The 27068-nt window shown below is 49.4% G+C and overlaps 4 protein-coding genes across 4 annotated transcripts, besides 1 other annotated feature; all 4 read left to right on the forward strand.

Moving 5' to 3' along the window:
* Window positions 1-374: 374 nt before the first annotated feature.
* Window positions 375-10733, forward strand: Tb10.61.0620 (hypothetical protein, conserved; the record flags this gene model as incomplete). Its single annotated transcript, XM_822947.1, has 1 exon — window positions 375-10733. The coding sequence occupies one exon, from the start codon at window positions 375-377 to the stop codon at window positions 10731-10733; it is 10359 nt and encodes a 3452-aa protein (XP_828040.1).
* Window positions 10734-12069: 1336 nt separating this feature from the next.
* Window positions 12070-13041, forward strand: Tb10.61.0610 (mitochondrial carrier protein, putative; the record flags this gene model as incomplete). The annotated part of the gene is made up of 1 exon (XM_822948.1): window positions 12070-13041. The coding sequence occupies one exon, from the start codon at window positions 12070-12072 to the stop codon at window positions 13039-13041; it is 972 nt and encodes a 323-aa protein (XP_828041.1).
* Window positions 13042-14423: 1382 nt separating this feature from the next.
* Tb10.61.0600 (proteasome regulatory non-ATP-ase subunit 9) lies at window positions 14424-15641 on the forward strand (the record flags this gene model as incomplete). The annotated part of the gene is made up of 1 exon (XM_822949.1): window positions 14424-15641. The coding sequence occupies one exon, from the start codon at window positions 14424-14426 to the stop codon at window positions 15639-15641; it is 1218 nt and encodes a 405-aa protein (XP_828042.1).
* Window positions 15642-16622: 981 nt separating this feature from the next.
* On the forward strand, window positions 16623-27005 carry Tb10.61.0580 (hypothetical protein, conserved; the record flags this gene model as incomplete). Its single annotated transcript, XM_822950.1, has 1 exon — window positions 16623-27005. One exon carries the CDS (start codon window positions 16623-16625, stop codon window positions 27003-27005), a length of 10383 nt encoding a protein of 3460 aa, XP_828043.1.
* Window positions 22940-22969: a microsatellite.
* Window positions 27006-27068: the final 63 nt, after the last annotated feature.

The raw sequence follows: 27068 nt of genomic DNA on the forward strand, positions 1-27068 counted from the left end.
TGGCCGTGTTCTTTTTTTTCGTGTAAAAGTTAATCTCCTCTCTTCTCGTATTATTTTCAACGTTTACCTCGACAAACACTTGTGCACATATATATGTATATACGATACCACTACAAAATACACCTCTCCCTAACAAAGAGATGCATAACTGCTATCACCGCCACAACATTAGACCGTGTACAATGAAGTACGGAACATAAATGGCAGAGAAAAAATATTTTACAGTATTTTCCCTTAACTATTTTACAACGCATCAACTATGAAGTTACTAGTGTAGCCCGGCATCGCCACACCGGCATCAACATAAAAACAAAAACCTGCAAGAACCAGACCACATCACACTACAACATACACAAATCAAGCCGTCCCATAATATGGCTGACTCAATTGATTACGAAAACGATTTCGAAGAAATAGTACTCTGCGATGTAACTCCAGCAGAAACACAATCAACAACAAACTCTGAGCAGTCACCGGGGCCTGAAAAAAAAGAAAACGAAGAAACACCATGTACACCAACAAAAATAAAAAAAGAATCAAACTCAACAACAATCTCAAACAAGAGCGGCACGACTCCAACAAAAGAATATATAAACAACAACACAAAACAATCAACGAATGCATCCCCTTTCTTGGAATCACAGACATCGGCTAGACTTACATCTAATCACGAAGAGCTTTCGTCAGAAGCTAAACAACAGTTCCCTGTGGAGTCACCGAAGGAAGCAACTCCGCGTGTAGCCTCTCGTGCGTCTACGAAATCGTCGTCACCTCATGAGGATCCTTCACGTGCATCATCGAAGAAATCATCGGATGGTTCAATGCAACAAGATCTTCCGTGGTTGCAATCACAGACATCGGCTAGACCTACATCCAATCACGAAGAGCTTTCGTCAGAAGCTAAACAACAGTTCCCTGTGGAGTCACCGAAGGAAGCAACTCCGCGTGTAGCCTCTCGTGCGTCTACGAAATCGTCGTCACCTCATGAGGATCCTTCACGTGCATCATCGAAGAAATCATCGGATGGTTCAATGCAACAAGATCTTCCGTGGTTGCAATCACAGACATCGGCTAGACCTACATCCAATCACGAAGAGCTTTCGTCAGAAGCTAAACAACAGTTCCCTGTGGAGTCACCGAAGGAAGCAACTCCGCATGTAGCCTCTCGTGCGTCTACGAAATCGTCGTCACCTCATGAGGATCCTTCACGTGCATCATCGAAGAAATCATCGGATGGTTCAATGCAACAAGATCTTCCGTGGTTGCAATCACAGACATCGGCTAGACCTACATCCAATCACGAAGAGCTTTCGTCAGAAGCTAAACAACAGTTCCCTGTGGAGTCACCGAAGGAAGCAACTCCGCATGTAGCCTCTCGTGCGTCTACGAAATCGTCGTCACCTCATGAGGATCCTTCACGTGCATCATCGAAGAAATCATCGGATGGTTCAATGCAACAAGATCTTCCGTGGTTGCAATCACAGACATCGGCTAGACCTACATCCAATCACGAAGAGCTTTCGTCAGAAGCTAAACAACAGTTCCCTGTGGAGTCACCGAAGGAAGCAACTCCGCATGTAGCCTCTCGTGCGTCTACGAAATCGTCGTCACCTCATGAGGATCCTTCACGTGCATCATCGAAGAAATCATCGGATGGTTCAATGCAACAAGATCTTCCGTGGTTGCAATCACAGACATCGGCTAGACCTACATCCAATCACGAAGAGCTTTCGTCAGAAGCTAAACAACAGTTCCCTGTGGAGTCACCGAAGGAAGCAACTCCGCGTGTAGCCTCTCGTGCGTCTACGAAATCGTCGTCACCTCATGAGGATCCTTCACGTGCATCATCGAAGAAATCATCGGATGGTTCAATGCAACAAGATCTTCCGTGGTTGCAATCACAGACATCGGCTAGACCTACATCTAATCACGAAGAGCTTTCGTCAGAAGCTAAACAACAGTTCCCTGTGGAGTCACCGAAGGAAGCAACTCCGCGTGTAGCCTCTCGTGCGTCTACGAAATCGTCGTCACCTCATGAGGATCCTTCACGTGCATCATCGAAGAAATCATCGGATGGTTCAATGCAACAAGATCTTCCGTGGTTGCAATCACAGACATCGGCTAGACCTACATCCAATCACGAAGAGCTTTCGTCAGAAGCTAAACAACAGTTCCCTGTGGAGTCACCGAAGGAAGCAACTCCGCATGTAGCCTCTCGTGCGTCTACGAAATCGTCGTCACCTCATGAGGGTCCTTCACGTGCATCATCGAAGAAATCATCGGATGGTTCAATGCAACAAGATCTTCCGTGGTTGCAATCACAGACATCGGCTAGACCTACATCCAATCACGAAGAGCTTTCGTCAGAAGCTAAACAACAGTTCCCTGTGGAGTCACCGAAGGAAGCAACTCCGCATGTAGCCTCTCGTGCGTCTACGAAATCGTCGTCACCTCATGAGGATCCTTCACGTGCATCATCGAAGAAATCATCGGATGGTTCAATGCAACAAGATCTTCCGTGGTTGCAATCACAGACATCGGCTAGACCTACATCCAATCACGAAGAGCTTTCGTCAGAAGCTAAACAACAGTTCCCTGTGGAGTCACCGAAGGAAGCAACTCCGCATGTAGCCTCTCGTGCGTCTACGAAATCGTCGTCACCTCATGAGGATCCTTCACGTGCATCATCGAAGAAATCATCGGATGGTTCAATGCAACAAGATCTTCCGTGGTTGCAATCACAGACATCGGCTAGACCTACATCCAATCACGAAGAGCTTTCGTCAGAAGCTAAACAACAGTTCCCTGTGGAGTCACCGAAGGAAGCAACTCCGCGTGTAGCCTCTCGTGCGTCTACGAAATCGTCGTCACCTCATGAGGATCCTTCACGTGCATCATCGAAGAAATCATCCGATGGTTCAATGCAACAAGATCTTCCGTGGTTGCAATCACAGACATCGGCTAGACCTACATCTAATCACGAAGAGCTTTCGTCAGAAGCTAAACAACAGTTCCCTGTGGAGTCACCGAAGGAAGCAACTCCGCATGTAGCCTCTCGTGCGTCTACGAAATCGTCGTCACCTCATGAGGATCCTTCACGTGCATCATCGAAGAAATCATCCGATGGTTCAATGCAACAAGATCTTCCGTGGTTGCAATCACAGACATCGGCTAGACCTACATCCAATCACGAAGAGCTTTCGTCAGAAGCTAAACAACAGTTCCCTGTGGAGTCACCGAAGGAAGCAACTCCGCATGTAGCCTCTCGTGCGTCTACGAAATCGTCGTCACCTCATGAGGATCCTTCACGTGCATCATCGAAGAAATCATCGGATGGTTCAATGCAACAAGATCTTCCGTGGTTGCAATCACAGACATCGGCTAGACCTACATCCAATCACGAAGAGCTTTCGTCAGAAGCTAAACAACAGTTCCCTGTGGAGTCACCGAAGGAAGCAACTCCGCATGTAGCCTCTCGTGCGTCTACGAAATCGTCGTCACCTCATGAGGATCCTTCACGTGCATCATCGAAGAAATCATCGGATGGTTCAATGCAACAAGATCTTCCGTGGTTGCAATCACAGACATCGGCTAGACCTACATCCAATCACGAAGAGCTTTCGTCAGAAGCTAAACAACAGTTCCCTGTGGAGTCACCGAAGGAAGCAACTCCGCGTGTAGCCTCTCGTGCGTCTACGAAATCGTCGTCACCTCATGAGGATCCTTCACGTGCATCATCGAAGAAATCATCGGATGGTTCAATGCAACAAGATCTTCCGTGGTTGCAATCACAGACATCGGCTAGACCTACATCCAATCACGAAGAGCTTTCGTCAGAAGCTAAACAACAGTTCCCTGTGGAGTCACCGAAGGAAGCAACTCCGCATGTAGCCTCTCGTGCGTCTACGAAATCGTCGTCACCTCATGAGGATCCTTCACGTGCATCATCGAAGAAATCATCGGATGGTTCAATGCAACAAGATCTTCCGTGGTTGCAATCACAGACATCGGCTAGACCTACATCCAATCACGAAGAGCTTTCGTCAGAAGCTAAACAACAGTTCCCTGTGGAGTCACCGAAGGAAGCAACTCCGCATGTAGCCTCTCGTGCGTCTACGAAATCGTCGTCACCTCATGAGGATCCTTCACGTGCATCATCGAAGAAATCATCGGATGGTTCAATGCAACAAGATCTTCCGTGGTTGCAATCACAGACATCGGCTAGACCTACATCTAATCACGAAGAGCTTTCGTCAGAAGCTAAACAACAGTTCCCTGTGGAGTCACCGAAGGAAGCAACTCCGCGTGTAGCCTCTCGTGCGTCTACGAAATCGTCGTCACCTCATGAGGATCCTTCACGTGCATCATCGAAGAAATCATCGGATGGTTCAATGCAACAAGATCTTCCGTGGTTGCAATCACAGACATCGGCTAGACCTACATCCAATCACGAAGAGCTTTCGTCAGAAGCTAAACAACAGTTCCCTGTGGAGTCACCGAAGGAAGCAACTCCGCGTGTAGCCTCTCGTGCGTCTACGAAATCGTCGTCACCTCATGAGGATCCTTCACGTGCATCATCGAAGAAATCATCGGATGGTTCAATGCAACAAGATCTTCCGTGGTTGCAATCACAGACATCGGCTAGACCTACATCTAATCACGAAGAGCTTTCGTCAGAAGCTAAACAACAGTTCCCTGTGGAGTCACCGAAGGAAGCAACTCCGCATGTAGCCTCTCGTGCGTCTACGAAATCGTCGTCACCTCATGAGGATCCTTCACGTGCATCATCGAAGAAATCATCGGATGGTTCAATGCAACAAGATCTTCCGTGGTTGCAATCACAGACATCGGCTAGACCTACATCTAATCACGAAGAGCTTTCGTCAGAAGCTAAACAACAGTTCCCTGTGGAGTCACCGAAGGAAGCAACTCCGCGTGTAGCCTCTCGTGCGTCTACGAAATCGTCGTCACCTCATGAGGATCCTTCACGTGCATCATCGAAGAAATCATCGGATGGTTCAATGCAACAAGATCTTCCGTGGTTGCAATCACAGACATCGGCTAGACCTACATCTAATCACGAAGAGCTTTCGTCAGAAGCTAAACAACAGTTCCCTGTGGAGTCACCGAAGGAAGCAACTCCGCATGTAGCCTCTCGTGCGTCTACGAAATCGTCGTCACCTCATGAGGATCCTTCACGTGCATCATCGAAGAAATCATCGGATGGTTCAATGCAACAAGATCTTCCGTGGTTGCAATCACAGACATCGGCTAGACCTACATCCAATCACGAAGAGCTTTCGTCAGAAGCTAAACAACAGTTCCCTGTGGAGTCACCGAAGGAAGCAACTCCGCGTGTAGCCTCTCGTGCGTCTACGAAATCGTCGTCACCTCATGAGGATCCTTCACGTGCATCATCGAAGAAATCATCCGATGGTTCAATGCAACAAGATCTTCCGTGGTTGCAATCACAGACATCGGCTAGACCTACATCTAATCACGAAGAGCTTTCGTCAGAAGCTAAACAACAGTTCCCTGTGGAGTCACCGAAGGAAGCAACTCCGCATGTAGCCTCTCGTGCGTCTACGAAATCGTCGTCACCTCATGAGGATCCTTCACGTGCATCATCGAAGAAATCATCGGATGGTTCAATGCAACAAGATCTTCCGTGGTTGCAATCACAGACATCGGCTAGACCTACATCCAATCACGAAGAGCTTTCGTCAGAAGCTAAACAACAGTTCCCTGTGGAGTCACCGAAGGAAGCAACTCCGCGTGTAGCCTCTCGTGCGTCTACGAAATCGTCGTCACCTCATGAGGATCCTTCACGTGCATCATCGAAGAAATCATCGGATGGTTCAATGCAACAAGATCTTCCGTGGTTGCAATCACAGACATCGGCTAGACCTACATCTAATCACGAATTGCTTTCGTCAGAAGCTAAACAACAGTTCCCTGTGGAGTCACCGAAGGAAGCAACTCCGCATGTAGCCTCTCGTGCGTCTACGAAATCGTCGTCACCTCATGAGGATCCTTCTCGTGTTGTTTGTGATGTGACCTCGCAGGAACTCTTGGAGCATGTTGTCTTGAATGATATTGATGAATCTCCTCTTCATATTTCCTGTGCTGCCGGATTTCGCTCGTTCGATTTCGGATCTTCTGTATCTGGGAGTAAGGTAAGTCCTGCGACTTTGAGGGATTATGCTGCACGGTGTCATATGGTACGAATAGAAAACAATCTGAGCAAGGAGGATATTCGTCTAGTTTCTCATTCAACCGCCAATGATAGGGAATCTAAAATGTTAAGCACCGGTGATAGCAGTGGTGTCCTACATTCATCGAAAGTTATGCTGGTCGAAGTGCTGGCATCGGAAAATCCTCCTCTGCTGTCCGAAATGTCTTTAAGTAATGTAGAATGTGTAAGCGCAGAAATAAATACAGATCCTTCATCCGCTTCCACTACCCACACGAAAGAACCGAAACAAGAACCTTCACGACCCTTAAAAAAGCAAGCGGAATCGCCAGATGAAATATCTCAAGAGCCAACTAAGGAATCTGAAAAGCAGGAGGAATCACGCCCATCATCTGCAACACGAGATGAATCATCTCAAATTTCAACTAAGGAATCAGAAAAGCAGAAGGAATCACGCGTATATTCGGAATCGCCAGATGAAATATCTCAAGAGCCAACTAAGGAATCAGAGAAGCAGGAGGAATCACGCGTATATTCGGAATCGCCAGATGAAATATCTCAAGAGCCAACTAAGGAATCAGAGAAGCAGGAGGAATCACGCGTATATTCGGAATCGCCAGATGAAATATCTCAAGAGCCAACTAAGGAATCTGAAAAGCAGGAGGAATCACGCCCATCATCTGCAACACGAGATGAATCATCTCAAATTTCAACTAAGGAATCTGAAAAGCAGGAGGAATCACGCCCATCATCTGCAACACGAGATGAATCATCTCAAATTTCAACTAAGGAATCTGAAAAGCAGGAGGAATCACGCCCATCATCTGCAACACGAGATGAATCATCTCAAATTTCAACTAAGGAATCTGAAAAGCAGGAGGAATCACGCGTATATTCGGAATCGCCAGATGAAATATCTCAAGAGCCAACTAAGGAATCTGAAAAGCAGGAGGAATCACGCCCATCATCTGCAACACGAGATGAATCATCTCAAATTTCTAAGGAATCTGAAAAGCAGGAGGAATCACGCGTATATTCGGAATCGCCAGATGAAATATCTCAAGAGCCAACTAAGGAATCTGAAAAGCAGGAGGAATCACGCGTATATTCGGAATCGCCAGATGAAATATCTCAAATGTCAACTAAGGAATCAGAGAAGCAGGAGGAATCACGCGTATATTCGGAATCGCCAGATGAAATATCTCAAATGTCAACTAAGGAATCAGAGAAGCAGGAGGAATCACGCGTATATTCGGAATCGCCAGATGAAATATCTCAAGAGCCAACTAAGGAATCAGAGAAGCAGGAGGAATCACGCGTATATTCGGAATCGCCAGATGAAATATCTCAAGAGCCAACTAAGGAATCTGAAAAGCAGGAGGAATCACGCGTATATTCGGAATCGCCAGATGAAATATCTCAAGAGCCAACTAAGGAATCAGAGAAGCAGGAGGAATCACGCGTATATTCGGAATCGCCAGATGAAATATCTCAAGAGCCAACTAAGGAATCTGAAAAGCAGGAGGAATCACGCGTATATTCGGAATCGCCAGATGAAATATCTCAAGAGCCAACTAAGGAATCTGAAAAGCAGGAGGAATCACGCCCATCATCTGCAACACGAGATGAATCATCTCAAGAGCCAACTAAGGAATCAGAGAAGCAGGAGGAATCACGCCCATCATCTGCAACACGAGATGAATCATCTCAAATTTCAACTAAGGAATCTGAAAAGCAGGAGGAATCACGCGTATATTCGGAATCGCCAGATGAATCATCTCAAATTTCAACTAAGGAATCTGAAAAGCAGGAGGAATCACGCCCATCATCTGCAACACGAGATGAATCATCTCAAATGTCAACTAAGGAATCTGAAAAGCAGGAGGAATCACGCCCATCATCTCAAATGTCAAGTAAGGAATCTGAAAAGCAGAAGGAAAAGGCGGTTTCATCCTCGATGTCTAGTGCCTCTTCACTGTCTTCGGAACCTAGGAATAGATATTCAGGCAAGCTGTCTTCGAGTCGTAAATCCATTTCTTCGGTGGGGCGGAGGAACGGAGAGCATTTTTCTTCGTCAAGGGATGGAAGCGGTGAAGGCACGTCGAGTAGTAATGAGTCTTTGACATCTTTAGAAGGTGAAGAAGGCTCTGAGGAAGATTCGTCGACGTCTTTCTCCACCCGTTCTAGTGGCTCTGGCGGTAGTAGAAAAAGAAAGATTGGTAGTGGAAAGGTTGTTGAATCTGTTTATCGCTCAACTAGTGGTGTGTCAACAGCACTAACAATAGGGACCAAAGATGGACTTAAGGTACGGAAGCAGAACAAGGGTGAAGAATGTGCGGATGAAATGAGCAACAAAGCGATGACGAAGGATTCTTGTGCCGGATGTTTTCCCCATCCTTTGTTACCCAAAGTCACAGGAACGAATAAGGAGTACGGGAATGGCGAGGCCGGTAGCGGTCCTTGCGTATGGAAAACCGCTAATGCTAGTCTGTACCGTGGTCCATTGAGGGCAGGAAACAAATCGCTCGGTAGCAGACACTACTCGCCGCGAACGGTGTATCTGGGGAAGCCTGAGGCCAGGGCGAGAGCCGGGGCATTTGGTCTCTCCGCCGCAGGGAGGTTGCGTAAGGCTTACAAGTCGCCCTCAGCACCCTCAGGTGAAGAGCAGAACCGCAGCGGAGGGACTTCCCCCACATCATTAAGGAGAAATATCGCAAGGGTAAAAAGTGAGCTTATGAGAGTTCGTCAAAACATAAAGGCACTTATTCGAAAAAGAACCCCTAGGCGCGCGCTTAAGAGGTCTGAACAAAACTTGAAGTACGTGGATGTGGAGTCTCTACGGCGAGAGCACGAGCACCTGCTGCAGCTTGTTCAAATTTGGGAAACAGGAGAAATAAATATCGACCTGCTTGTGGATAGTGCCAATAGGGAGCTGCGACGCGCAAAAGAAAAGCTTGCCGAGGCCAAAGAGCGGAGGCGTAGGGTTGCATCCGAAAGGCGGCACGCATCACTGGTGATTTCACGGATGGTGAAGGAACGAACAGCGGATGATGATGATAAAAGCAATCGGCAGCGAAAGGAGGGCATGTATGCTCGCCTTACACTTCAAGGTAAGGTGGATGAACTACTTGAAAAAATCAGCACAGCGCGCGGCACCTCGTCAAAACTTAGTGATAAGATTAAGTCACTTGAGAGTCACATGAGGCAGGAAAAATTAACGGATATGAAACCTGAGGAATATCGTGAGTTGCAAAAGATGGTTGAAGGTAATCGAAAACTTATTCATAGACTCAATACTGCCATCATAATTGCTGGGGGTTCTCAGGTACCCTTGACAGTTACGGCTGAAATGAACAATGACGAAGACTTGAGTGGTGTCAAGTTCCCGGGAAAGGCGAAGCTTGATGCTGAGGCGGAGAAACTAGCGAGTAGGGTAAGTCGAATGGACGCGCGAATCGCGGAACTTGTAGAAAAGGTTAGCGTGTTGTTCCCCAACGATCCAAAGATTCGGAGACGTAGTATAAGCAACATGGAGGGGGTAGGTGGGCGGATGGTGAGCTACGAGCATTCGTCAAGCCCTGATGGCAGTCGGCATTTTGCGGCAGGTCAGTCCCCGTCGAAGGCATTCCTTGGGGCACCAGGTGCTTCTATCCGAAGGTCGAGGCTGCCGATGCTAAGCGATGCCACAGGATCCTCGAACCCCCTCAACACGTGGCATTCATCCGATTCGTGGAGCCCTGGGAGGGATGCCACCGGACGGCAGGGGTCTCCCAAGAAAGGGAAAGGATTGGGGGGAGCGGATCGGACCCTACTGCCATCTGTAAGGAAGGTGCCACCAACGTTCATTACATCCTACAAGAATGAGAGCACGACGTCAACCGTTGAAGAAAGCACGCATAGTCGAACCGCGGTGAAGAACATTCCACAGGACAATGGAGCAAAATCAGGCTCGAAGGATGCAGCGAAGGAGCGCAAGCCCGAAAAAGAAACAGAAAGGGAGGTCAAATCAGCCGTTGGTAACGGTGGATCGGAAATCCATAATTGCGAAGCTCCCGGCTCCGTCGCCAGCAGTTCAGGTGAAGCGGACGAAAGCCGTACCCTAAGTACCGGTAGTATGGATAAGAGCTCCAACAGCAACATTCATACCACACCAAACCAAAAGGGTCACAAGCCTGCGAAACAGGAAGCGGATGAACCTTCGGAACGGTACACGACACCGCTTTCCGAGCAGTCGACCGGGCGGTCACAACAGTACACCAGCCCCTCATCGCAACTGTCGTCGGCGACATCTCCATCCTCAGTGGAGCAAGCAAGACCGTCGGCGCGATCGTCATCAGCTTTGTCAGGAGCCTCCGAGCGGTCGTCTGCCTCTTCTCCACTATCCACTTCAATCCGCAAGGAGGACGGTCGCATGTCCAACCAGGAAGAGGAACGGGCTCCTGACAAATCGCCATCGGCAGGTGATGACGTCTCGACAATACCAGACGAGGTGGTTGAGGGGGAAGACTCCGGAAGGGAAACACCCGTCTGGTTACGATAATAACATATGGGTGGCCGGTCTAATGAGGGGGGGGGAAGACGGGCTTGGGGTTGCCATGTCATGTCAAAATAGAAAATGCGAGTGCCCCATGTGGCAACTCAGGAGGACGTGACTCGTCACACGTTTCGTGTCAGAGGTAGCTTCAGTTCGTTTCGCTCCCATAACCCTCTTTCACCTCCATTGTGCGTGTGTGTGGATGTCACTCTCTTTCTTTTAGTGTGCATTACTACCTCCTGTAGCAGGTTGGTGGAACTAGTGGGGTAGAGGGGAATACCGGACCTTTGTTGTGCATATGCTGCGGATCTTGTATCCGCTTTTGAGCTGTACTTGTTTTGTAAGTTCAATTTCACTCTCCAACGGCGCCTCTCTTCTACCTTTCACCTTTCTGTGCCATTCAAGGTGCTTCAACAAGGGAAGAGCGTGCGATGTTGATTGCTGCACCCGCGGAACCCGTAGGGTGAAAAAGAGAGAGAGCGACCTGTCCATGGCGGCTTAAGGTACAGTCACACCAGACTTTCAGCAGTGTTCAGCGCATCTCAAAAGCGGTGCTAAGTTACTGTCGAGTGGGGTTGTGCCTCTTCCCTTATAGCGGTTGATGCTTGGCATACCAGTTTCGTGTAGGCGTGTTTTCTGGCCGAGGTTAATTGGGTAAAACTGGAGGGTCATGCACTGCGAGGGAGGGAAAATGAAGTAAAGGTAAGAGTATATACAGTTACCTGACCTGGTGTGAGATGCCTATATAACGCAGACACTATGTCATGAGCAAGGGTCTACAGAACCTTAGTTAACGGTGAAATCGCTGCTGTTTGCGATGCGGTGATTCTACCGTCGTTTTTTTGGTGTTACATTTTGGGGGAGAGGAAGAGGAAGAAAGAAATCGCGTTTCGCCCAACGTATGAAGGCAACCTTGTTTAAGTATTTCATTGTTCTTCAAGGTTACCTAAAGTATCCTTCCCATTTTTTTTTTTTCACATCCCTTAGGCAACAAGATAAAGCAAAAAAAAAGGGGGGTCGGTGTTGTTACGTGGACATTCATAGTTTGGAACATAAGGTGTGGAAGCGGCTGAGGGTCCTTTCCGCACCCAGTCGGTGCTATTTGTCCCGCTTGAGGCTTCTGCCGCCATCGCTATCCGAAAGCAGTGCCCCATTGCTGGGGACGATACTTAACAAAAGAATTTTTTAAAAGAAAAAAAAGGCTCCCGCACGAGGAAGCCAATAGAGCATCTGTCCGAGAAGCGCGGATATTAGGAAGAAAGATAAGGAGAAAATTCTGCAGGGACATAACAAGTACACACACCCATAATATTATTATTCGTAATATTCTGATATTTTCTTCATGTCTTCGGCGGCGGAAAAAAAACATGCACCGCTCGTGGATGTGGTGGCAGGAGGACTGGGTTCGGCAGCCGCTAAATCCTTGCTTGCCCCGTTTCAACGTATCGTCATACTTCAGCAGCTGGGAGAACATAGGAATCTCAATACATTTCAACTCGTCAGTCACATCAAAAGAAATGAAGGGTGGAGGGGCTTTTGGAGGGGGAATTTAACATCGATGATTATTCGGGTGCCGTACTCTGGTATGCAGTTTGTCACATATAGCAGGTTGAAGTTCCTTTTCCAAGACCTCTCTGAAAGATATGTGCGGCCACCCAAAGGGGATGACGGAGACATTCGGAACGCGAGCAGGCACGTGGAGACCGCCGAGTTGTTTCTAATGAAGTGTGGTGCGGGGGGTATATCTGCTACTATCGCGGGAGTTGCCGTGTACCCAGGCGAGGTGGTTCGCCTGCGCCTTATGTCAGGAGAGAAGCAATTCAAAAGTATCATGGGTACGATACGCATCATTCACGCCGAGACGAACTCCATGAAGAACTTTTACCGTGGGCTCGGGGCATCCCTGCTGCAGCGAGTGCCGGACATTCTTATCAACTTTGCTACTTACGAAACGATCAAGTATAAGCTGATGGAGAAAGATTTCCTTAAAGATCATCCATCTTATAAGAATGCTATATCCACAACCATTGGCGGGGCGACAGCTGCCGTGGCGTCTATTGCAGTCTGTTTCCCCCTCGACGTGGCAAAGCGGCGGATTGGCATGTCTGGTCAAGGAAAGAGTGGAATTGTGCACCGGGGCGTTCGCGAATGTTTGTGGCATGTATACCGCTACGAGGGCATCCGAGGGTTATACGGTGGGGCGAGCGTAGAGATAATGCGCTGTGTCCCGCAGGTGGTGCTCATGTGGTTCTTCATAGAGGCAACGCAGAAGTTTCTCACAAATTACGGGTTCGGTAGCGACGCGCAGCCGTGAAATAGCTGAGGGGGGAAGTGGTCGATATTTAGTTTTTGGGAACCGAACGACAAATTTTAAGTTGGACTGCAGCTCTGTACTGTCGTACGGCACGAGAATTGTCAACATCATCCACCCTCATGTGTAGTAGGTGAATAGAGCGCAATGCGAAGTCAGCTTCCCCACTAAGGTGTTTGGACTTTTGAAGCATAGGCGGAGCGACAGCATCTGCGGATAATTTTTGGTTCAGTCTGCTTCGCTTTTGTGGAAGCAGCAACTTTTACGTCCCTTTAATCCACAAATGCACTCTGCGTACTCCGCGCGTTTGTGCTTTTGGGTTTGGATCGTAGCGGCATTGCTGTTTCCTAGCGTTTCCTTACAAACGTCCTTCTGGAAAGCTCAACAGCCTTTCCAACTGGGTGTAAGGATTTTCCTCCTTTCCTGTAAACATAAAGACTCTATGGGAGTCAACCGCCTAATTTTATTTTGTTATGCTTTCATCTTCTTTTTTTTTTGTTTTTGACATAGACTTGTTTATTTTCTTCATTCCCCTTTTTCTTTTCCGTTGCTCCCCATCACAGCAAAGAAAAAAAATAAAAGGGCTGCAGGGCAGCAACATTTGGTCGCTGCGTCCCAGACAGGACAAAGTTAATTAACAACTCAGTCTTCGTGAGGCTGGGGTGGCCACTTGGTTTCTCGTCCAGGCGAGTATAAGGCTGGTCGCAGGCAATTAGTCGAGTGGAATCACCACGTTGTTCAATTTACCGGAAATTTTAAGGGAATATATTACGTTTGTATAGTTAAACGTTTATGCGATAAATATATGTATTGGTTTTTTTTATATTGATTTATGGTGCTGTTTACCATATTTGGCTTTTTGTTTTTCCAGCTCCTTCCTTCTTTTGCCATGTGATTGGGTTAAAACTAGTGGGGCGGTGGGGTGTGCGCCTTCAGCGTGATTGGTGCTGATATGAAAAAGGAGAAAATGTAACTTCTGTCGATCAGGGGAAGAAAGAAAGGAGGGCAAACAAGTTTGAAGTGTGAGTGGTACATTTTTGCTCGTGTGGGTTCCGTGCGGGTTGCGTCCCCGCTGACGCTAACGTTGCGTGTCACTACTCGCTCTTCACACCTTCAATTTGTTTACTTAACATTATGTTTGGCTGCGTGTGTGGATTTCGTCGAAAGAGAGAAGAAACAAAGCAAAAGGGAGAAAGGGCGGTCACAATCAGAAAGAAAAAAAAGGAGAAATTTGATAACTAAGTACTCGGTGCCTGAACCAACTGAAGGGGGAAGGTAGAGAAGGAAAAACCGAGAGAAGTGCTTCAACAAAAAAAAACGGAGGAGCAGAGAGCACGACGACACTTGTTTTGCAGGCCCATATAGCGCAAAAGTCCACGACAAATATGGAGGAGCGGACGCTGCAGTACCTGGATGGGATTATTATTACCCTCAGGCAGGCGGGAAGCTATGGGACGGCGGAAATATTGGAGCGGGCGAGAGAAGAATTAGCTGGCGCTCAGTGGTGTGAAATGACAGACAGCCTGCTGCAGGCCGTGCACGATCCCATCGTTCTCAAATCAGCTTACGAACTGCATGAAAATGTGCTGAGAACAGTACGCATGGAAATGTCGCCTGTAGCGTACGTAAAGTTACTGCATACAGTCTGTTTTAGTCCAAATGTTTCATTGCAAATGGCGCTAGAACTCGTTGATAACGCAGTAACTTCATTATCAATAAACCCCTCTGAACAGGGGGGGAATGCGGCCCGCTGTATCCGTGCGCTTTTGCTCCTCGATAGGCAGAACGGCTGTGATCATATCATTCCGCTGGAGGCGGCTGCGCAAGAAGCACACAACATTCTTGATTCTGTGGAAAATTTTATTCACTCGAAGCAGATGCATGAAGTGGACCCTGTCCTCACGGCGCTTCACTGTCAAGCCAGGGGAAAGGATTACAAGATGCGGCGGCAGTATACACAATACTACAAGAACGCTTTCGAAACCGTAAAGAGTGCGGAGCGCGCTGAGATGGCCATTCTTGAGAGTGATATGATGACACTTGCCTATGATACAGCCATAGCAGCGCTTCTGTCGGAGGAAATACACAACTTTGGGAAGTTTCTCAATTATCAGTGTTTTACCGAACGGTTAGCCGCGAGCGCTGAGCACCTCTGGATCCTCGAGTGGCTTCGTATCTGCAACGACGGGAAGGTTGAGGAATTCGAGCAGTATGCTGAGACGCACCGCAGCCACATTGAGTCGAACCCCGTACTGACTCGTGCACTCGCATCTGTCGTGCACAAAGTGCGACTGATGGCGCTTCTGCATCTTGTCTTCTACACACCATTCAATGAACGAACCTTCGCCTTTGACCTGATTGCACGGCGGTGCGCAGTGCCCCTAAAGCGTGTGGAACCACTTCTTCTTGCGGCGCTGGCCCAGGGAATTATCATCGGCAAGATCGACGGCCTTTCGGAGGAAGTGCATATTACGTGGGTGGAGCCGCGAGTTTTGAGCCTGCAGGAGGTAAAGGAGCTGGCTGAGCACGTGTCGCACTGGAAAAAAAAGGTTATGGCACTCTCTCAATCAGTGATGGAGATTACGCAGCAAACTCCCAACTAGCGTTTCCTTTCCCTTTTTTCTCTGTTGTGTTTGAGGGGAGAAGGAGTAATCCGGAGAACAAGCAAAGACGAAATAGTCATGGGTGAAAATAGAGAAGGATGAGCGAATGCAAAAACGGGAGGGGAAAGAAAGGGCGGTGTACGAGCCCTTCATGTCTGCACATATCTCAAGAAAGGGGGGAAACTGACGGGGGTTGCGAAGAAAGATATGGTTCTGAAGGGTTTTTGTTAGTGCCGCTGTTAGTTGCAACCTCGCGGAGGCGGGGAAACGTGGCAGCTCTCATATAATATAACTCCGACGGTCACCCGTCGTTTCCTCTTGCTCCTTTCCTACCTTCACTGTCGCTGTTACGCCCTCACTATTTCTGTTGCCTCTACGTCTGCCCCGTTTTTGCCTGTTTACTTAAAGAGAAGGTGGGGGATTGTTTGCCGCAGTGTGTGTGTGGGGAGGGGCACTTCTATGACACCACACCCTATCCGTACTTTCTTTTCCTTCCGTGTTCCACTGGCGGAGACCCGTGATGTCTCTGGGAGCGCATTAAGGGGTGACGAGTTTGGAATATCTCGCATTACTGCGCGGTGACGACTCAAATGTTCTGGTTTAAGGCAGAACGAAGCCTGTGGCTGCACTGAGTGTAGACCGTCCTACTGTCTTTTGTTTTACTTCCGTCTTTCTCCCACTCATTTCACCTTTTTAATTCGTGTGCTTGTGTGTATCTGGTTGCCAGTAGTAGGCATACAGAACAGTGCAATAGCGAGGAAAGTGCTGTAACGAAGTGCAGGGCTGCTTTGTTCTTTGTCACAGGAGCCCCGCAGCCCTTCGCACCTAACCGTATAAATACGTTAGTAACCACATAACAAGTACAAAACTAGATAGACGTTGGGGTGGGAGTAAACGGAGAGAAAAGGGAAGAAACATAGATCACTTCACCATTCCACCTCACTCATTCACAATTTCAGCTGCGGTTTCTCACCCAAACCTATGACAAGTGCTGCCGCACTCCGACCCCCTGTGACACTGCTGTGGGATGCCAGGGTCAGTTGCTCCACACAGGAGAAGGGGAAGCAAGACGGTAGTTCGCCGGTGTTGGATTCGGAGCCCCATATTATCTCGCTGGGTGAGCTAGATGTGCTCAGCTGCAGCGATGAGGAATTAGAACTTCACCTTAATGGCATCAGGGATCTTGTACAAAGCAGACCGGACTCATGGCTGAAAAAGAAAGGTGGAAAGGGATTCTCAAAAAGGCAATTGGCCCTCATACAGGATGAGTTAGTGCACTACCAGGGGGTGCTGAAGCAAGCAAATGAAATACTTAGTTGGCTACTCTGTCGGCTTAACGACCGCATAAGTGTGCTGCGCCGTGATGAGTCCATGTTGCGCGAGTATTACGAGAGCCTCGAACGTGGAACGGGAATTGATGAGGATTACAACATGCACAAGAAAGACAAATTTCACCGGAGATTGCGGGAGTCAAAGCGGAGGGCGCCCATCAAACGATATTCGAAGGAGCTAGAATTTTTGACTTCGCGCCACACGCAGTTAGTGCAGCTGTTGACCACAGTCGAGTCAGAAGAACGCGCTTACAATGTGCGCGGGGCGGACGAGGACACCAGCCGGCGAAGTAAATTGTTGAGCCCCGAAGATACGAAAATTGAGGAAATATATAGGGACGCCGCCGCCGCTGGTGGGGGTAAAGCAGTTACACTAATGCGCATGCGTGCACTGCAACCACTGATCAGAAAAGAACAGGAACTTCGCTTTGTGCCACCGCTCTTAGCGTCAGATGTCCACTCACGTTTACGGAAGGAAATTATACTACCCTTCTCCGTCCGCGTACTGGCGCTAAAAATTGAAAAGGGTAATATCATTGGTGACAAATTTGTCCAGTGGTATATTAACACAGTGGTGGATCCCCTGACAATGGCCCAATTAGTAGAGCTTGTGCCGCGCGAGCACCTCGTGACAACTACAGTCCGGCTCGCGAAGGTCTGCGATGCGTACCCGCAGTCGCGGCGTGCCCAACCCCTTCCGGATATATCACACGTCGTTTTGGAGTCCGTTTCTGAAGGTCGTATTGATGCCTTTGCGTCGCTCGTTCTTTCCACCTCAGCGACGTGCACGCGCGCTCTTCGGGACAAGGATGAAGAAGCCATTATTCTTTTCTCTGCTGTAATAACCGCGCAGGTGGAAGTTATACGGCGTATTATATCAGTTGGGTTCTACAACACTAATGCCCTCAATGTCTGGCTATTCTTAAATCCCAACAACAAGTGTAACTACTATAAGACGTACGTACACGAAACAACGAACAATGTAAAGAAATATCTAAGCTCGCTGTCACGCAGCAGTCGTGATCACCTAAGTACGGAGGGCGCAGAAGAAGATGTTATCGAAATGGCACAAATCACCCTGACACAAAAATGGGAGGAGTGGGACAGCTCGCTTCTCACCGGCGGGTTGGGCGCCAGTCTGCGACACTTCTTAAATAACCGCCTCCTATGGAAAAGGAATACATCAACCCCAAAACCTCGCAGCAGTGCAAGTAGAGGAGGGAGGGACAGTGCAGCAGAGGGGTGGGAAAAGGGGCACGGGATGGACGTCAGTCTCAGCGTCAGTTTTACTCCCTCCCTTCTGAACAAACTTACTTCCGGGGACCCAACGTTCTCGTCACTGCTTTCGAGAAGGAAATTTGATCGCCTGCCGATGTCCGCCCCAAAGTGCGCCGTTCTCCCTGCTACCAGCACACCGATGTTACGTCGTGTAGATCCGTGGGGTTACACACCTCTTGAGACAACTGGAGCACATCTGCTGCTTGTTGGGGACACGTCTACAGTCAATGCGCACGTGGTGCGGCTCCCAGCACGGCGGATGACCAAGTGGAATGAGCACGTCCCTAACGAGCCACAGGATGTGCGGATGCAACGAGATCAAATGCAAACTTTAATAGACTCACATGGCACTCGGTTTTACTATGAAGTGCACATCTCGTTATTCTTCTTGATTAACGATGTGCCCCTGAGCCCTTCACCGTTTGAGTACACAGCCGCAGCCTCGGAAAATGCGACAAGTGAAGGTCTACCTTCTCAACAGCGGTGTACGGCTTACGTTGGTTGGTGTTCTGAGGAGTGCGTGGCGGCTGCTGACGGTTACTCCTCAAACCAGCCGCTTGGCAGTGACACCTCTTCTATAGGTATCTCGTTCGACGTCGTACACAGACATAGGTTGGACGAGCTCACAGAGGAAGTTATTCTGCGACCCATGAAACACGCAGTGGGGTGCACCAACACCATCGAGGTAGCTAATGATGGTGGAGAAATGCAATCGGTTTCATTGATTCGGATGTACTTTCAAAGCTGGAACCGGACTCCCGATGGCGCGGATGAGAATGGTTCTGTATCGGATGATGCCATCTCCTTCGGAGAGAGCAGAACATCGTGGGTGTATTCCGGATTAGGAACCTTCAGTTCCGAAGGCTTTTCCTTGGAAAAACCCCGACAGCCAAGTGAGACCGTCGTCCCTTTTGTGAAATTAGTCGGAGAAGGAAATGAAGAGAGCGCGACCGAAGAGGACGATTCTGACGACATACCTCGTGTAATTCGCAATGTCTTTAGGTTGGCAGGTGTACCGGTATACAAGTCGCAATCAATTGTTATTGGGTGCCACGTTGACATGACAACACGATCAGCATCCTACACTGTTAATGGGGTAAGTCTTGGGACAGTTTTCACAGCACTTCCTTCAGCAACAGGACTCCGACCAGCGGTGAGCTTGCAGGTTTCCGAGGAAATGAAGTCGATCCTCCAAGGTGTGAATCAGAGTGATTCCACGGTCGTCCGTTTCGTTTTTGACAGACACTTACTACTTTCGCACCACATGGAGTTGTTGGAACCTGGCGCAGTAGAAATCGAGTCGACCACCCGCAGCAGCTCGTTGCAGGATATTAAACCCCTGGGGGGCTCAGAAGAGGTTGAATTAATCCCGGGAATGGGCATTACCAAAGATGCGCTATTATTCGACGGAGATATGATGCAGTGCGCGATGGTAAGACTTCTAACGGGAGCAGAAAGGGGTTCGTGCAGTGACGCCTTTGACGACGAAGAACTGATGAAAGGTGGTAGGGAAAGCATATCGCTTGGGACAGCGCTGAGAGTGAGGACTTCGTCGATACGGGCACTACTCAACAACCCGACGCCCAATGAAGACCTCCTGTTCTTTCCTCCAGTACTGTTAAGGCGCCGCAGTGACGAATCAGAAAAAGTAGCGAGTGGTATAACAATCATCCCTGAAGATGCGATGTTAGCCCCACTGTGTGCCGCGCTTGCCATGCGACAACGCATCGCCGCCTATCAGATCGTCATCCACCCGTTGTTGGACTTTGAAACGAGTAATCACATAATGTTGCAACAACGGCGCATGGCAGTACTTGCATGTTCAACACTGGGATACGAAGAGGTGTTGTATGTTCTTCTCCAACGAATGGCAATACATGAGGTGGTCGCCCTGTTTTCAATCAAAGCACCGGCGGCTCCGCAAGATTCGCAGCCGAAGTTAAATAGACGCTTTGCCATAATACCCGCTAATAGCGCCAACAAAATAACGTCCGCAAGCACATTACAATACTTCCATTATACACCACTTCACTGCGCACTTCTCGAGGGACATACCAACTGCGCACATCTGTTGCTTTTTTACCTCAACCGCGCGCTTGGCAAAGAGTACTTGCGGCATGCCCTTAACGTCTTTTCTCGCGGTGGTGAAACGGCACTGGTGATTTCCTCTCGCGTCGGCTACACCGACATCGCAAAGCGGCTGCTTGCATTGGGTGCCTCGCCATTCTTGTTCGATCGCGTCACGAGATCAAATTGTCTAGAGCTCGCCTGCGCGGGCGGTAGTGAAGAGATTGCGTTAGCGCTTTTGGACACCCCAGACTTCCACTCACCCGTTGCGGTCAATCAAGCCGGCTCAGCCCCTCCACTTTGCTGGTGTGCACTGAAAAACATCAGTGCCCTGGTGCGTCCGCTGCTTGAAAACGGTGCTGACCCCAATGTTACACTAGATGGACCAACACCTCTTTTTTTGGCTGTAATGTTCGAGAGTCAGGAAGTGGCATTGGAGCTTCTTCGGTATTGTGAATCAACAGCGAACAAAACCGCGCCAAGTGCGAATGCTTACCGGGCTGCGTTGCGAAAGCGCTTTGGTGCACCCACTGCACGGCGCCCAGGCGGGGAGGAGCTGGGTGATGAAGGTCCTCTGGCAATGCTGGATGTGGATGCGATGGACCCCCGAACCCAATGCACCGCTTTGCACTTGGCTTGCGAGAATGGACAGTTGGCGGTGGTGCGTGCCCTCATTGCAGGGGGTGCGCAGTTGAATGTACAGAACAAAGCAAGCTTCGCAACTCCGTTACACTTAGCGGTCGAGAGTGGTCACGAAAAGGTTGCACTCGATATAGTTGAGTACGCGAAGAACAAGCTGCGACGGGGTCATGAGGTATTGGATATTAACGCCATTGACAAATCGGGGGATACGGTTCTACACGCCGCAGCGCGGAAGGGAATGCTCTCTGTCATCGAGTATATTATGTCTCAGTTCAGTGAGGAGGAGGTGGCTCGAATCCACAAAAACCATGATTTCTCGAAGCGCCCCAGTCCTGCAAATGTCCTGGCAGTCAACCGCCAGGGACACACACCACTTCTCGCGGCCATCCACGCGCATCAGGAAGAGGCCGCACAACTTATTGCATCGCTTGTGCCCGATTACTTGGCAAACCCCGGAGGTGCTATTGTGAGTGGGACGTGTGTGGCGATCTCAGAAAGTGACGTAGAGGGACTCGATAACGTGACACTATTTCTTCTTTCCTCACCCAATTATGTTGCAACGGAAGACTTTCGAAAAAGATTCTTTGATCATTACAATGCGAAACGTGCGGAGATGGATTTAAGTGAAGACTATCCCAATTCGGAGGAAGTCCGAAGGCCACGTGTGGCTCTCCATGTCAATAAACGTCACAGCAAGAGGCGTGGTCGCCGTGTTCGTGTTGTGCCCTCCTTCAGGAAGCAGAGAATGTCTTTCCGGCTCAGCATATCCAGCATGTATGGCGTAGGAAGGAGTCGTGGCTCAACAAGCGCCGTCGCAAGGGACGTCAGGACCGAAGACTCGCGTTCCAGGTGGGTTGTGGCAAATGAGCATTTAGCCCGTTCGAAGATGACCCGAATAGCACCAAGACGGTGCAGTATGTTTGTGAGAATGTTGCTTGCAAAGGGATATCGGAACCCCACCACGCGGAAGACTATACAGTTTCTGAAGCAAGGGTTTGCCATTGACGAACTGTATGCCATGCTAGATGTAATCTCGTTTGAGACCCTACGGAAAGCACAGAGTCACTGGTCAATGCAATACACAGACTCCATTATCAGCTTTCTTCACATGTTTGGGGGCGTGCACGTCGCTCCGATCGATGCAGTTCTTTTTATCAGAAAACTGTTCTACTCTCATGAGTTGACGGAGAACGTGGACAAGGAGCAGGTTGAAGAGTCAAAGCAAAAGCTCATGAACATGCGGCCCCTGTGCCGCGACCTTGTAAACATGGTTCGAACCCGTGGAACTCTTACAGATTGCGTGGAGGACATGCGTCAAATGGTTTTGCAGTCTGGTCTTAGTGGTGACAAACTCACAGAGGAACTTACGTCACCATTTGGTTACACTGTGCTTCAGTTAGCCGCAACATTGTCATTGGCCAACGTCTGTACTTACCTCATTAATGAATGCCACATGAGTCCACTATTTGTTCCCGCTGGCCACTCAGACGAAAGCACATCCAATGCTACAACAACCCGGGCACGGAGTGACGACGAAGACAGCGAGCAGAAATGGCTTCTGTCACCCTTTCGACTTGCTGTACGCACCCTTAACATAGAGGTGATAACCGCCTTTCTTGCTTGTGATTACAACTCTTTTAGCATACATGACATGCTGGACCATAAAGAACTACCGATTGCCGACCCATTTCAGAGAACGGCGATCCAGGAACTTCTGTCCAAGCCAACGGATACACTCTCCGATGAAGCAATTGGGTCCATCGTTACCGTTTTGAGGCTCCTTCTGAGGCATGGGGTGTCCGTGCAGGGTAATTTTGACGCCCTAGGGAATGATGCGTGGATGATGGCTGTTTGTTCGTCCCCAGGGAAGGGTATCGCCTTGCAAGTCTTTCTGGAGGAGCATGTGGAACTGGGCGAAGAGGATATTGCAAGTGAAACTGGTGAAAGTTTCACTCAACCGGCATTCAGCGACGGGAACAGGGACGAGGAGGAGGAAGAGGAGGATGAGGAAAGGGAACAGCACCCACAGACTGAGTGTAGCAGTGAAGCAGACGGAGGGAGATCTGAAGATTTTCTGACCGAACCGTCAGCTTCGATGGTATCAGAAACTGCGACCATGAACAGTTCTCTAAGTTTAGTCTTGACTATGCGTCGCAAACCCGGTGAAGCTCTTGCGTCCTTCGGGTACGTACGGCGACGTGTTGGTAGGCGTCGTGGTCAAAGGTCGAGTGAATACTACGCCTCGCTCATTTTTGCATGTGCGGAAAATAACCCACAGCTCCTTGCTAAGTTCATAACTGAATATCCGCATGTCCTTTCAACGGATGTCATTAATTCTAAGACGGGGGAAACGCTTTTGATGTACCTGCTACGCCGAGCATCGGATCTGTATGTTTTGGAATGTGGGTTGCGTAATCTGTTCCTATGGGAGGGTAAGACCGATGCTCCTACACCCTCACCAGATTCTGCCGGGGCGTTACTCTACGACACCCCTCAGACGCACCCCACCGTTGAATCAGGCAGCACGCCTTACCGCGACCCCCTTACAATCCCGGGCGTTCGGATTCTTCTTGGAGTTGTGGATCAGCTCCTGCGAACATTCAGTTTCAACAATCTGCATTACGAGTGCAATGGGCAAACCGCCCTAACACTAGCCGCGCGGCTCAGTTGTAATCCGGCTGTTCGACACATTGTAATACAGGGGTGCCAACAAGCGGGGAGTGACACAACAACGGTTGTGCTTAGTTCGCCGTCGAAAAGCTCGACCAAGGTCTTAGGGTGGGGGACGCTAAGCGGAGGCGACAGGAGCCCCGCACGAATGAGTAGCCCTTGCAATGAGGGACTCCAGAACGAATTGCGCATATTTAATTGTTGGATGTCGCTCTGCAATTGTTTGTATTACACCGAAGAAGATATGGAGGCTTTGTTTGCAGTTCTACGTCACCTGCCGAGTAGCATAAGGGTGTCATTCCTGGGAATGGTGTACCCTAACTTGCACCCGATGGTTGCCCTGCGTGTAGCAGTTCTGTACACTAATGCTATGAAACGTATTCTTATCAAGCCTATGGTTTCAAGTACTTTTTGGTGCAGCGTATTCTATGCCCAGTTTGTTGGACGACTGGAAGAGGAAGTATTGAGGAATGGCAAGTGGAACACACTTCTCAGTATACTACTACCGTGTGCCTCCGCGATTCCCATATACCTCTTGAAATCAATGCCATCATTTCCAGAGACGTCCCCCGATGACCTTTTGCCCGGCACTTCACTGGCGAGCGTCACGCCCACGGAACAAAGTACCGAGAGAATAGCAAGAGGGAGTGTGTTGCAGCAGCCGTCAAACTGGAGAACGATAATCAACGGGACAGAGCAGTACATCAAACAAATTGCTACAGCAGCTGTATGTGCTGTGGCACCGGTGCATCTTACCTCTGGTACACAAAGCTATAAGAACCTTCCTGCAGTTCGGCAAAGTTTTCTTTCGGAGATGGCCTCACACTTTCACGAAGTGCTCGAACTGGCAGTGCGCTTTGACAACTGTGCTCTACTTAGTGCACTTATAAATATGCTTCCAGCTGATCTTTGCCACTGTCTAAAGTTCGAGTGGCGTTGTTTGATGGAAAAGAACCACCTTCCAGTGATTGCGGTGACTGCAGGGAGCGTTAACGTGCTAAAGTACCTTGAACGCATTCCAGAAGCGGGGCGGTATGTGACCTATGACCGTTATGACCGCATCGACACGGATACTGGCATGCCTGATGACTATGCTGCAAATGAACACAATGCACAGCAGGATGCAACTCAGCCTCGTCGGCGCTCGATCAGTCTACCTTCCATCGCGTTCCTAGGGAGTAACGAAAGGCCCCAAAACACCTTAAGCCCCCACAAGGGCTTAGATAAGGCAGGCGATGCTTCGCCGAGTGAGAAGAAGCAAAGCGAGGGTGGACAATTGAAGGGATCCAACAGTGGAACGGCGGCGGGTAATAGTCAAGAAGCCGGTGACACCACAAAGGAAGGGACTCTCCACAGCTGGGATGTGATATCTGCTGTTCATCAGCGAAAGGCAGTTGGGGCAGTGACGTGGGGTGTAGGCGCGGCCGCCCGTCCGGTGTCCATGCACAAACAATCCGTCTCAAAAGAATCATCAAACACGACGATGAAGCTATCTCGGGGAAGACAGCACGGTGGCGCTACGAGGCGCCGTAGTGCGGGCACCGGCAAATCGTTTAACGTCACTCCAGCCTCATCAGCACCCGATTCGTGGCGTAGCGGTGCAGATGGAAAGCCGAAGTCATCGCCATCGAAACGGAGACTGTCACTGGAGGGGGGGCCGGGAACGGGCGGAACTAGTTTCACTTCGCCCTCGAGAGGTATGAGGCTTTTCTCGATAACCCCTGAGGTGCGGGAGCAGCCACGTTACTTCGCGTACTATCTCTGTGATTGGGCTCTTCATACCACCTTACTGCTGCACGCACCATATCCGTCAATGAGAATGATAGAGACCCTCCTGCACCTCATGGACAATCGGGCTCCCCTCAGTGCATCCGCGATACACATGTTCCTCGCGGCCTCGCGCCCAATGAATCACTGGTCCTCTGGCGAAGGTGAACATATCACACTTAACTACACCACGCCCACACACGGTGATACGATTCTGCATCTTCTGGTGCAGAACCACCAGATACAATTGGCACGGTACTTCCTCGCCGCGGCGCACTGCTTCTTCGCCTGCTACCAATACGACCAGCCGTCTACCGTTCCGCCGAACTTCCCGGTGAGCAGCGAGAGGGGGACCTGTGGAGACACAGTAGACAGTGACTCTAGATATCCTGCCGTGTTCTTGCGAAGCATGCTGCGCACAAATAAACATGGGCTGACAGCTTTTGATTATGCCCGGGGGATGATGGTGTCGGTACTACAAGAATACGGATGTGTTCCACCAACCTACCGCCCCAACCCCCGTGAGTTTTGCCACACCGTTCGGCTCGTTGATGGCATGAGTACCTTCCAAAGAGTTCCTCAGCTTCTTCTTGTCTCCCCAGACTTTGTGAAACTGCGTGACAACGTGCGCACAAATACAAAGCAGCAAGACCCGTCGGTCAAACCAGTTATCACAGACGCCACGATACAACGGAATCAAGCAGCTGCACTCCGCATCACACGGTCACATATCCTCACCACCATCCTTGCAGATGATGTTAGCTTGCTGCACCTTGGCCTCTGTGCTGCGGATGACGAGCTCGTGCTTGAAAATATTGAACGTAGAAGAAGAAAAAGAGCAGCTGAACTTTACCATCCTGCTGCTGCTTCAGGACGAAGCATGTCAAGTCCGCGAGGGCCCTCAATACGGGACCAGCAAGGTGGCAACCAAAGGTTAACTCGCCTTCCGCACATCGGCGGCGCAGCAGAAACTGCTGCTCGGACGAGTACCCCGGCCAGTGGTGGTCGGAAGGTTGACAAGGAAATGCACAGCATGATGAAACTCATTGACTCTCTTCAAAAACGTGGTCTTGTTGTATTCCCGCTGCTACTACCCGCGACAGAAGATGACAAGAAACGCACGGCAGCAATACATAGCAATGATGGATTAGCCCTCCAACTGGCCATGACACCTATGACCGTAGCACTCCAACAAGGTGCAGTTAAGCTCGAGGTGGCGACTGTAACTTCCCCCAACCCCACACAACAACAGCAGCAACAACACCGCAGTCCTGTAAGTGCTACCGAGCCCTTGGACAGCATGTACAACAATGACGTGCAGGACGCGACAATATCACCACGCTCGCTACAGCCTTACACGTTCCCACCGAAAGACACCCCCAGACAGCACCCTGCCAATATGCTGGAGGCATGGTTAGCAAGCAGCAAAATGCAAAAGGGAGTGCACACCAAAGTAAGCCAGGAGCTACATCAGAATACTCAGGCGATAATAAGAGTCATGGAAAAAGGAAACTGTTCTCGGTCAGCAAAACAAATCGGACTTACTGTGTCAATGCCGTACGAAATACGCAACGAAGAAAGCACCACTAAAGAGTCATTCAGAAAATAAATGTTCAAAACACACAAAAAAATGTAAACAAGCACTTACTAATTATCAAAATTAAAAATCACA

The sequence above is a fragment of the Trypanosoma brucei genome, chromosome 10 (assembly GCF_000002445.2).
Source record: "Trypanosoma brucei brucei TREU927 chromosome 10, whole genome shotgun sequence".
Classification (NCBI taxonomy): domain Eukaryota; phylum Euglenozoa; class Kinetoplastea; order Trypanosomatida; family Trypanosomatidae; genus Trypanosoma; species Trypanosoma brucei.